This window comes from Terrapene carolina, unplaced genomic scaffold (assembly GCF_002925995.2).
Source record: "Terrapene carolina triunguis isolate 2854851 unplaced genomic scaffold, T_m_triunguis-2.0 Scaffold210, whole genome shotgun sequence".
NCBI lineage: Eukaryota > Metazoa > Chordata > Testudines > Emydidae > Terrapene > Terrapene triunguis.
The window spans coordinates 27,250,494-27,262,684 of NW_020664561.1; the positions used below are offsets into that span (position 1 = coordinate 27,250,494).

General features: G+C 50.4%; 1 protein-coding gene across 3 annotated transcripts in view; it reads right to left on the bottom strand.

The window, feature by feature from the left end:
* Positions 1 to 12,191, bottom strand: part of LOC112115847 (protein FAM102B) — a 45,079-nt gene that overhangs the window by 24,539 nt on the left and 8,349 nt on the right. The window contains exons 1-2 of one of the 3 annotated variants that reach the window (XM_024213044.3): positions 5,919 to 5,943; positions 5,044 to 5,112 (exon numbers count right to left, since the gene is read on the bottom strand). The exons of the other annotated variants lie outside the window; for them this stretch is intronic. Of the exons in view, the coding sequence (XP_024068812.1) occupies positions 5,044 to 5,093 (50 nt within the window). The 5' untranslated portion in view covers positions 5,094 to 5,112; positions 5,919 to 5,943. Of the gene's footprint in view, positions 1 to 5,043; positions 5,113 to 5,918; positions 5,944 to 12,191 lie in introns of those variants that run through there. 3 annotated transcript variants of the gene reach the window in all.

A 12,191-nucleotide genomic window follows, 5' to 3' on the forward strand; every position in this document is an offset into this window, starting at 1 on the left:
AGTTTTCTTGTGGGAAGTCTTAGATGTTCCTGTACATAAGGACCTTATGAATTATCCCATCCTGATCTCTACTTCCCCAAACCTTGGTGGCTTTGTGGAAGGGTGTGCGGGATGTATCTAATAGTGCTGTCATCTTTGGCGAGCTATTTTCCAAAATATGCAGTAACGATTTATTAAAAGCCAGAGGTAGCTTACAAGTACTGAAAATGATGGAATCATGTAACTGCACAGATAAACAGTTCATTCTGATACTGAACTCTTTAATTGACATTAAAGGGAATTTACACATTTCTCTCTAAATAGTAATGAGCATATGGATGAAGTCACAAAGAAAAGCACAAAATAAATATTGTAGCATGAGACAGTCATTTATTTTAATAGAAATATATTCAAATACAAAAACACTGATGTACTATTAAGATAAGTAAATGAATAATTAAATGTGTTCTTTTCTTTTTAATTGTATAGTCGGAGTAAACTTTTCTCTTCTAGGTAAGTTTACTTCTCTTTCTTTCACATACCCAAGTTACAAAAAGTGAAAGCTATTTAGATAAAACAAGAACTTTGGCAGGCTGTTTTAAGTGAGCACCAATAATTCATTTGCAGTATTGTTGTAGCTGTGTTGGTCCCAGGATATGAGATAGACAAGGTAGGTCAGGTAATATCTTTTATTGGACTAACTTCAGTTGGAGAGAGAGACAGGTGCAATCTTTGTTTGGTGATTAATAGCCACCACTCTGAGTGGGGGGAGGGGGTACGCTGATTTGGATAATGATGCTGAACAGCTGATGGATTGAGTGACTAACAACAACTTTGTGTTGCTTCACAATGCAAAACACAGCACATTTCTTTCTGCTAGATGGTCAAAAAAAGTACTCGCCCGACCTTTGCTGGGTCAGTTCGCTAGGCGGCCGTTCACAACCAGTGAACCGTATAGTACTTGATAACTTTCGTCACAGCCAACATAGACCATCACTTATTCATATTGGGCTCCAGCCATGGGTGGCGGGTATCGTAGGCAGGGGGAGGCTGTGCCTCCCCCCACAGCCTAGCGTGGCCCTGCCTATGCTCCGCCCCCAGGCCAGGCCCCCTCCTACAGTTCCCAATGCTCTGCCCTGGCTGGCCCAGGCTGCTTGGGGCTGGCCAGCCTGCCTTCCGCAGGGGTCCTCGCCCCCCAGCTGCCTGGCACACAGGCTGGGGGCCAGGGGCTAGTCTTCCCCAACAGCTGGGTCACCAGCTGCCCATGGCTCCAGCTACACATCATTTGAAACTCAATCAAGCATTGGTGGAATTTCTGCAAGGCAGACTGAGAAAAGTTCTGTGATGCACTGGAATGTAGTGTGGTTACCATTCCGTTGTGTTGTATCCTAGTCAATGAAGCCTACCATTGATTTCAAAGAGCCATTTATAAAGCTGCATGCTTAGTTATACTGCAGGACTGTCATCCAATTTACACTCCTTGTCTGAATGCTGAATGCAAAGCCTTGCTCAGGACATTCAAATTATCTGGTGACCTGGATATCACTGACCACCTGACTGAGTCTCTGGCAGGACTCTACGGAGAAGCTTGACTTCACCTATTCCAGCCAGCTGGACACTGCTCAATAACCTCCAGGTCAAAATCGCCCTCTGGTTAAGCCCAGCAAGGTTGTAAGCCACCTTCTGTGGGTAGCAAAGGTCCCACTGGAGAAGCGACTCAAACGCAAAGTATATGATGAATGGCGCCAACTTCAACATCAGAATATGGGTAGAAGTTAACCAGAGCTATTCATGGTCGACGAGCTAGATAAGGCCCTTAACTCTATCAAGCTAGGCACAGGGGCAGGCTATGATAATATCTTGCTGGAATTCCTCAAGCAACTTGAGGTTACAGTGACTTACTAACTTCTACATATGGGACATCAATGAGAAGAAGTTACCACACACTTGGTGTCAAGCAAAGATTATTGCCATTCTTAAGCTGGGAAAGGATACCTACAACATGTCGAGTTACCACCCAATATCCTTGCTGTCAGTGTGTTTCAAGGTGTTTGAGCATTTGATCTGCCAACAAATCGCTCCGGATTTGAACAATGTCTTCCAGGTTGAGCAGGCTAGGAAAGGAGGCAGCACCTGTGATCAAGTCCTGGCCTTGACCATCTTTATCAAATGGTTTTCAACAAAATCTAAAGACAGAAGCCGTCTTCTTAGATTTGACCACAGTTTGACACAGTTTGGCACAGAGGGCTTTTATTTAAACTCTCTCGAGTTGCCCCGCTTTAGGCAGTTGAAATAATAGAGTTCTTTCTCTAAAACAGGAGGTTTAGAATACACATGGGCAACTGCTGTAGCTTTTGGAAGTGTCAGATCCAACGGCCTCCCTCATACTGTTCAATGTGTACATCAACCACCTGCCAGCTACACTCTCACGTAAGTTTATCTATGCCATGACATCTCCTGCAGCTACCAAGCTCAGTCTCTCAGAAAGTGACAAGGCCTTGAATGAAGATATGAAGTTTCTGGCAGACTATTGTAGTCAATGGTGCCTGCAGCCGAGCTTTTCTAAAAGCATTTCTACAGTATTCCATCTGCATAATGCAAGCGCAAGCCGCGAGTTAAATGTTTTCCTCAATGGTCCATGCCTGCAGCATGATCCAAACCCAGTTTACATTGGTGTGATTGGCTAGGTCATTAAAATATCACAACCATTTGAGGACGACAGCAGTCGAAGTCAGCACTCAGAACAACCTGCTCAGAAAATTGGCCTGTTCAACCTGGGGTGCAAGCGCCCGACGCTTAGATCATCAGCTCTTGCCCTCTGCTATACAACAGCAGACGACTGTGCTCCTGTCTCGTGTCGCTCATCTCACATGAGGCTGGTCGACATAGAGCTTAACAAAACTATCCGTATTGTTACTGTGACTTTACAGGCACCTCTTTTGCCATGGCTATCGATACTTAGCAACATAGCACTGCCCTATATTCGCCATGAAAAGGCCTCTGTCATGCTGCTTGCCAAGTTCCGTGAGAATAGCAACCTGCCATTTTATGCAGACCTCTTCAATCAGGTACTGGGCTGATTATAAATATTTGCACTGTAAAAAAGATAAATCTACAAGTCGAAGCATGAAGGAGCATAGGAATGTTTAGCTTATCTGGCATGTAAATACCTTGCAATGCTGGCTACAACAGTGTCATTCGACCACCTTTTCTCACGTTCAGGTGACATTGTAAGTAAGAAGTGGGCAGCACTATCTCCTGTAAATGTAAACAAACTTGTTTGTTTTAGTGATTGGCTGAACAAGTAGGAGGACTGAGTGGACTTGTAGGCTCTAAAGTTTTATATTTTGTTTTTGAGGGAAGTTATTTAAAAAAATAATTCTACATTTGTAAGTTGCACTTTCACGATAAAGAGATTGCACTACATACAGTACTTGCATGAGATGAATTTAAAAATACTATATCTTTTTACAGTGCAAATATTTGTAATAAAAATATAAAGTGAGTACTATACACTTTGTATTCTGTGTTGCAATCAAAATCAATATTTGAAAATGTGGAAAAACATCCAAAAATATTATAAACAATAATAGAATACCAATTTAAATGTAACAGTGTGATTAAAACTGCGATTAATCATTATTAATTTTTTTAATCGAGTTAATCGCTTGAGTTAACTGCGATTAATTGACAGCTCTAGTTGCCAGGCTTTTAAGTTGTTTGTTATAAAAGGATGGAGTAAAGATGCTCTATCTATTGCACATATGTATCATTAAACTGATGATTTTACAAGGTTTAAAGGCTATAAAAATGTGGATTCCTACCATAAGGGATTTTCAAAAAGCACCATTTATTTCCCTCACACGGATAATTACACCTATCCATTTCAGAGAACCACTAACATTCCATTACACTCCAGTAACAAGATAATCAAAACAAACAAACCAAAAAAGCCCTATCCTAGCATATATAGTTTAAAAAACAAAACAAAACAAACAAACAAACAAAAACAAACCTTTGACTTGAATGGTTCTTACTCCAAGTGTTCCACATGCAAATTTTAGGTTTACTGAGTCTCCAGAGAATTCATACAGGGCATGTTTTAATATTTGTGATTTTCTGCAGACACATTATCAGTACTCAAGCAAACAAGTCAATAAACTGTTATAAACGTGAACTTTTAAGAACCACATCACAATTTCTGAGACTTCCTATTTCATGTGCAAAGCTTTCCCCACTACACACACAAAATATTGATTGGTTGCCATGGATATGAACTCAGATGACTACTTGGTAACTGACTGTGCTAATGGACACACTGGTGAAAGCCTTCTGTTATGAGTCAGTTTCCTGTGAGCCTCATTGCATCATTTCACCACGTAAAAAGCAAAGACAGTGGTTAATCCTTGACAAATCAAACGCAGTTTTGTAACTAATGTTACAATGTTAAAAGAAGATGAACACTGGCAGTACGAGTAAGCTAAGAATGATGCAAAGCAACAATCAATATCAAACTTTGCATCAGTTTATTTGCAAGTTAGCATGGCATAAATTATGATCCTTCCTGTATGTAAATAAACTATATTTGGTGATTTGCTGACACTTTCATGTGGCATAAAGCCTCAAATGTAGGACTAAATGTAAATACAGCTCTTCTCCAGGCCAGCTTTGTATGTCTGATGCAGAGCAGGGTTAGTTTTTCGTTTTGGGGATTCTGTAGTAGATAGACTTTTCATCAGCTGAATGCCACTTAGGCCTGGTTTACACTACAGAGTTAGGTCAACGTAAGTCACCTTGCATCAACCTATTTCTGCATATGTCTAAACTCAGATGTGTCTCTGGCAGACCTCAGTGCCCCATTACAGCAACACAGAGTGTAAACACTGTGTGACTTTTGTCAATCCTAATAGTCCTTGAGCAGCTGTTTCACAATGTCCCATTCCCTACAAAAGTGACTACTCTGGTCACAGTTGTAAATTCCACTACCATGGGCCACCTTTTAAAATTTCCCATATGTTTTTGAAATGCCTTTTCCTGCTTGCCAAAGTGGGCAATAATACTTACACACAACCAAGGTGAGCTGCTAACTGCCCAACTGAGCATGCCAACTCCATGCACTGGGTGGACTCCTGCCTGGAGAAAACAGGAGGTATTGGATCTCCTGGGCCTGCGGGGAGAAGAGGCTGTGCAAGCAAAGCTACAGACCAGCTTTGGAAACATGGACATCTATAAAAAGATTGCACGAGGAATGCAGGCAAAGGGGTATGACAGGGATCAGCAGCAGTGCCGTGTGAAAGCGAAGGAACTGTGGCAGGCATAACACGAGGCCAACAATCAATCTGGTGCTGAGCTGCAGACCTGCCACCTTAACAACAAGCTACATGGTATACTTGGCAGAGATCCCACCAGCACCCTGAAAACCACCATGGATACCTCCGAGGAGCCCAAGACAGAGACCCCCCACCTCCCCACAGTCAAGAGGACGGAGATGTGGCAGGGGCAGGGATACCTGCCATAAGCCAGGACCTGTTTGAGACTTCATCACAGTCTAGCCAGTCCTGTCAGCCAAGCATGTACAAGCCCAATGAAGGGAAAGGGACTGTGACGGTCCACGCTCCTGGGGTCAGGGCAGTGTGGACTATCAGTCACAGTCCATAAAGCAGCCCTTCAGCACAGGGCAGCGCAGCCTAGCGGCCAGAGGCTATAGCGCCCCCTTTGGTGCAGGGCAGCGCGGCCTAGCGGCCAGAGGCTATAGCGCTGTGGTGTGGCTGCCCCGGTAGGGGGGCCCGGGCCCACCCGACTCCACCAGGCCCCGACCCAGGGCCCTAACAGTGGCGTAGCTGCTTGCCACTGACTCAGCTGGGGGGTCCTGCCGAAACACGCTGAGTTTCCCTGGGTGGGAGGTACCACTCAGACACCCTCCCTGGGTCACTTCCTACCTGAGTCTGTGATGAGGTTTCCCATGAGACGTCGATTTCCCTGTGCTCGGCAGGTCCAGTCGTCTCCAGGGTCTCCTCCAGTTGCTGGGGTGCAGGCGGGCCGTGGACGGCTGCGATTCCCGGCGTATTCAGAGGCTGTGGCTGGCCCTCCGCAGGAGCTTCTCTGGCAGGTCCTTCCCCTGCGGCCTCCAGCCCAGAATGAGCCAGTCTCCCTCCCTTTATACTGCTAGAGCACTTGGAGCATGCCCAGTCTTGCCAGGGAGGCGGGACTTCCGCTGTCAACACCTGGGGCTTAACCCTGTCTGAGTTAGTGCGGGGTAAGCCGACCCCGTCCCCCCCCCACCCCCTTAAGAAGGACCCCCGGGGGTGGTCCGTCTCACCGTCCGCCTCTCCCGGTCTAGAAAAGAAATCCGCGTTAGCGTGAGCCTTACCCGGACGATAAAACACGCAGAAGTCGTATGGTTGGAGTGACAGGTACCAGTGCATGATTCGGGGGTTTGCATCTTTCATGCTGTTTATCCACCTGAGGGGGGCATGGTCAGTGATCAATTTGAAGGTGTTCCCCAGTAAATAATAGCGCAGGGCGTTGATAGCCCATTTCACGGCCAGGGCCTCTTTCTCTATCGCTGAGTAGTGTTGTTCTCGAGGAAATAATTTGCGACTCAGGTACAGTACTGGGTGTTCCTCCCCCTCCCATTCTTGGGAGAACACGGCCCCTAAGCCTACCTCTGAAGCGTCGGTTTGGAGTATGAACTCCTTTGTAAAATCAGGGTGCCACAGGACCGGTTCCTGCGTGAGCCATTCTTTCAGGATCCTGAAGGCCTTGCCACACGGATCAGACCACTGTACCTGTCGCGGCTGAGAATTCTTCGTCAGGTCTGACTGGGGGGCAGCTATGGACACGAAGTCTGGTACAAAGTGGCGATAGTACCCGGCCAGTCCCAAAAATGGCGCACCTGCTTCTTTGTTTTGGGTGTGGGTGTATCCATAAGGGCTTGCACCTTATTGATTTGGGGGCGCAATTTCCCTCCCCCTACGATGTACCCGAGGTAGGTCACCTCTTCCTGTCCGAGATGGCATTTCACTGGGTTGGCCGTGAGTCCAGCTGCTCTGAGGCCTGGAGGACCCCCGTGAGGTGTCTGAGGTGGTCCTTCCAGTTGTTACTGTAGACCACAATGTCGTCTATATGCCGCTGCGTATCGGTCGTGAGGTAGCAAGAGCTTGTTCATCAGCCACTGAAAGTCGCTGCGGCCCCGTGTAACCCGAACGGCATAGTTACAAAGTGGAAGAGACTGAATGGTGTTGGGAAGGCCATTTTTTCCCGGGTATTTGTTGTAAGGGGGATTTGCCAGTACCCTTTGGTTAAATCTAGGGTTGACAAATACCTCGCTCCCCCGAGTCTTTCTAGGAGTTCTTCCACCCGTGACATTGGGTACGCGTCGAACCGTGAGATAGCGTTCACCTTCCAGAAATCGATACAGAATCGGGGGGGGTCCCCGTCGGGTTTTGGGACCAGAATGATTGGACTGCGCCATTCACTCTTCGACCACACCCATCTCCAGCATCGTATCCAATTCCTGTCGTACTGTGGCCCACATCTTCCGGGGCAACAGTCGATGGCTGTCTCTCACCTTCTGGACGGGCGTCGTCGCGATATGATGGCTCATAAGATTGGTTCGTCCCGGGTGTGTTGATAGCACGTCGGGGAAATCCTTTATGAGCTGCGATATTTGTTCCCACTGTGCTGTGGTGAGGCCGGTCCCCAGTGTAGCTGGCCTTGGGTCTAGAGGTTCCTCGGCTAGCAGTCCCAGTTCAGGGTCCGGGGGCAATGGAATGATGAATAAGGCCTCTCTGGCCTTCCATGCCTTCAAAAGATTCACGTGGTATGTCAGAGTGTCCCTCCGGCGTCCGGGTAACCGGACTTCATAATCTACGGGCCCGACCCGTTGGATCACCTCGTAAGGCCCCTGCCACTTGGCCAGGAGCTTTGAGTCGGCCGAGGGCAACAAGAGCAACACCCGGTCCCCAGGGTCAAAACTCCGTACCTTAGCACCTCTGTTATATACCCGTTCCGGTGTCTCTTGGGCCCGCAGCAGATTCTCCCGGATGAAAGGTCCCAAGGCTTGGAGCCGTTCTCGGAGGCGTAGCACATACTGAGTGGTCCCGAGTACTCGCGACTTCTGTGCCTCCCAGTCTTCTCTCAGGAGGTCCAGGATTCCTCGGGGCTGCCTGCCATACAAAAGTTCGAAGGGTGAGAACCTGGTTGATGCTTGGGGTACCTCCCTTAAGGCGAGCAGCAGGGCTGGGAATAGTGTGTCCCAATGACTGGGGTCTTCCTCCATGAACTTCCTCAACATGGACTTCAGGTTACCATGAAAATGCTCCACTAGACCGTCTGTTTGTGATGGTACACCGACGTTCGGAGGGTCCATATATTCAGGAGGCGGCACAGCTCAGCTATCAGTTTCGAGGATACGTTAGTCCCCTGGTCAGTCAGGATCTCCGCGGGTATCCCAACCCTAGTGAAGACCTTCACGAGTTTGGCGGCAATCACCGGCGACGTGGCTGCTCGGAGGGGAACAGCCTCGGGGTAACGTGTCGCGTAGTCCACAATCACTAAAATAAATCTGTTCCCTGTCTTGCTTCTTTCTAAGGGTCCAACCAAGTCCATTCCGATGCGTTTGAAGGGTATACCGACCACAGGCAGGGGTATTAACAGGGCTCGGGGTACACCCTTTCGTCTGGCCTGCTGGCATTCCAGGCACGACGCGCAATACTCCCGGACCACTTGGTGAATGCCGGGCCAAAAAAACGGCGGGCCACCTTCCCGTCCCAGATGTCCTGCCCATGGGTTTGCGTGCGCTAACTGTAGGAGGCCTTGTCGCAACCTCCAGGGAACCAACAACTGACGAAGCGGCTCCAGTGTTCGTGGTTCCTGAACCACCCGATATAGGCGGTCCCGCTGGATCTCAAACCAAGGCCCCTGTGGAGGTCTCGTAGGTGCGTCCTCTTCAGGGCCGGGAACGGTGGCCTGCTCCCAGGCCCTACTCAGAGTCGGGTCTTCTCTCTGCTCCCTCATGAAGTCAATGTCCCGCTCCAGCTCTGTCTGCGCGTCTTCCACAGAGGGATGTCGGGTGTTAGTGGGCGCCCTCCCTGCCGTAGACGTCCCTTCCCCGGGGTCTGCCTCCAGTGTGTGTCCGAGCAGTCCCCTTCCTGGAGACGTAGCCCCTTCCATTTGTGAAGCGGGTGGTTGATACTGCAGGAGGATCTCCCGAAATTCTGGCCAGTCTCGTCCCAGGACTAAGGGCCATACCCACGTGGAGGACTTCCTCCCGCTGGCCAATCCTGATCCTCACCCAGGCTGTGGGGTAAGGGTGGATGTCCCCATGGACACATTGTAGGCATATCTTTTTCCCCCCCGAGAGTCTAAGATCCGGGACCAGCCCCTCCCGTAAGAGGGTCTGACTGCATCCCGAGTCCACAAGAGCATTCGTGGGGGGTCCCCCTCTACTCGCACAGAGATCACTAATTTTCCCGGCCCCCTTTTCCAGGCTCGGTGTCCGGCCACCCACATTTGCCCATAGTTGCAATCCGTGAAGGGGCAGTCCCGCCGAAAATGTCCCTTGTCTGCACCCCTAACAGTGATTCCGGCCTTCCGAGGGTCCAAGGCCTTCCCTTGACTGGCTCCGCCCCCCTTGTGGGGGCCATTCCCTTCTAATCGGAGTCCTCCGAACTCTGTGCCTGGGTTCAGGCCTGGGAGGCTTAGTAGGTGTGGAGCGGGTGTTGGACGGAGATTCCCGAGCCTCTGTGCCCCGAGGGCTTCCCTTGTCTGGCCCGTCTCTCCTGCTCGGGTTTCCGGACCTCTATGGGGGTGCCTTGGCTCCTTCGGCCGCCAAGTAGTCCTCCATCAGGCCCACGGCTGCTGACAGGGTCGCCGGCCGGTGACGTTGCACCCATGCTTTCCCTCCTGCCGGGAGGATCTGCATGAACTGTTCAAGCGCCACCATCTCCGCCACCTGAGGCCCAGTCAAGCCTTCTGGCTCCAACCATCTCCAACAGTGATCCCGTACCCGTTGGGCCACGGCCCGAGGTCGAGCCCCAGGAGGATACTGCTCTTTACGTAGGCGCTGGCGGTACATCTCAGGGCTAATGCCAGTCTGGTCTAAAATGGCCGCTTTCACCCGGGGGTACTCCAAGGCCTCTCGGGGATCAAGGTTACGGTAGGCCGTCTGTGCCTGTCCCGTCAAATAACGGGCTAGCATGGTGGCCCAGTGCTCTGGGGGCCACCGAGCAGCAGTGGCGACTCATTCGAATGTGACCAGGAATGCCTCGGGGTCGTCGCCTGGTCCCATCTTAGTAAGGCGAACTGGCAGCCCCAGTGGAGCCTCTCCTGATCCCGCTCCTGGCGGTGTAGGGGCTAGAGCTCCCGGCGGGCGCAGTAGAGTTGCCACTTGTTGGACTAGGCGTTCCTGTTGTAACTGTTGCTGGGCAGCCAGCTCTCGAAGGAGTTGCTGCTGTTGTTCCTGGTGCTGGGTCATCTGTAACTGCTGCTGGCTGGCCATCTGCTGCATCATGTGAGCCTGCTGCTGTCGCTGTTGGGCCGCCTGCTCTTGCTGGTTCTCCAGCAACCACTTTAGAAGCTTCTCTGTATCCATCTTAGATGGCGGTGGGGCTCCCACCATCTAGATTCCTTACACTGGACCTTTCAGCAGGTCCCGGGCGATGCCCACATTCTCCACCACCTGTGACGGTCCACGCTCCTGGGGTCAGGGCAGCATGGACTATCAGTCACAGTCCATAAAGCAGCCCTTCAGCGCAGGGCAGTGTGGCCTAGCGGCCGGAGTCTATAGCACCCCCTTTGGTGCACGGCAGCGTGGCCTAGCGGCCAGAGGCTATAGCGCTGGGGTGTGGCTGCCCCGGTAGGAGGGCCCGGGCCCACCCGACTCCACGGGGCCCCGACCCAGGGCCCTAACAGAGGCGTAGCTGCTTGCCACTGACTCAGCGGGGGGGGGGGGGGGTCCTGCCGAAACACGCTGAGTTTCCCTGGGTGGGAGGTACCACTCTGACACCCTCCCTGGGTCACTTCCTACCTGAGTCTGTGATGAGGTTTCCCATGAGACGTCGATTCCCCTGTGCTCGGCAGGTCCAGTCATCTCCAGGGTCTCCTCCAGTTGCTGGGGTGCAGGCGGGCAGTGGACGGCTGCGATTCCCGGCGCATTCAGAGGCTGTGGCTGGCCCTCCGCAGGAGCTTCTCTGGCAGGTCCTTCCCCTGTTGCCTCCAGCCCAGAATGAGCCAGTCTCCCGCCCTTTATACTGCTAGAGCACTTGGAGCATGCCCAGTCTTGCCAGGGAGGCAGGACTTCTGCTGTCAACACCTGGGGCTTAACCCTGTCTGGGTTAGTGTGGGGTAAGCCGACCCCATCACAGGGACCTTGGGTAAGCATATGCATGCATTTTCCCTTACACTGTTTAAATTGAAAGATGGCATCTGGTCCATCCTTAAGGTATCATGAGGTGTCAAGAGACAGCAGTACAAAAAACAGAGATAGAATTTGTTATCTGCAGGATTATGGGGAGAAAAATGGGGAGGCAGCATCCAGAGCAGTTTATGTACATAGAGATGTCCCTTTTATCCTCCCGAGAGATCTTGATGAAACGTTCATGGAGATACTCTGCAATCCTTTCCTGAATGTTTCTAGGGATGGCTGCCTTATTTCTTCCTCCATGGTAGAATTGAGCTGGAAAAGACAGGACTGGAACAAATTGGAGGAGAGGAGGCAGAAGGGTCAAGGATGGTGGGAACTAGCAGAAGAATCTGTGCCTACTAGAGAATTATTCCAGGCTCTGGAGAGGAGCAAGCCCAAGTTTCCCTGAGTCTCACCATTCCACTGTTGTCAACAAATAACTGAAACCAATAGGTATCGTTCATCTCTCATCCTGCTCTACCGCTGGTCCATATAGAATATAACAATCTATGACTGCTAGCTCAAGTGGTCTATGCAGTGGATTTAAAGGTTTCTACCCTGCTGATGAACCATCAATATCAATATGATGCCACATGATTACATTTTTTGTTTGCTTTTTAAAAGACGTAGGAAGTTGCACACAAAAAAGCTAAATTAAAAGATTAAATGCCAGAATTAAAATGGCCTGTGCAACCTTAATCCAGCCATCTTGTGCATAAGTATTATGATCAGGGCCGGCTCTGCCTTTTTTGCCGCCCCAGGCAAAAAAGCCACCGGCCGCCCCCCCCCCCTGCGGGGGGGGGGGGGG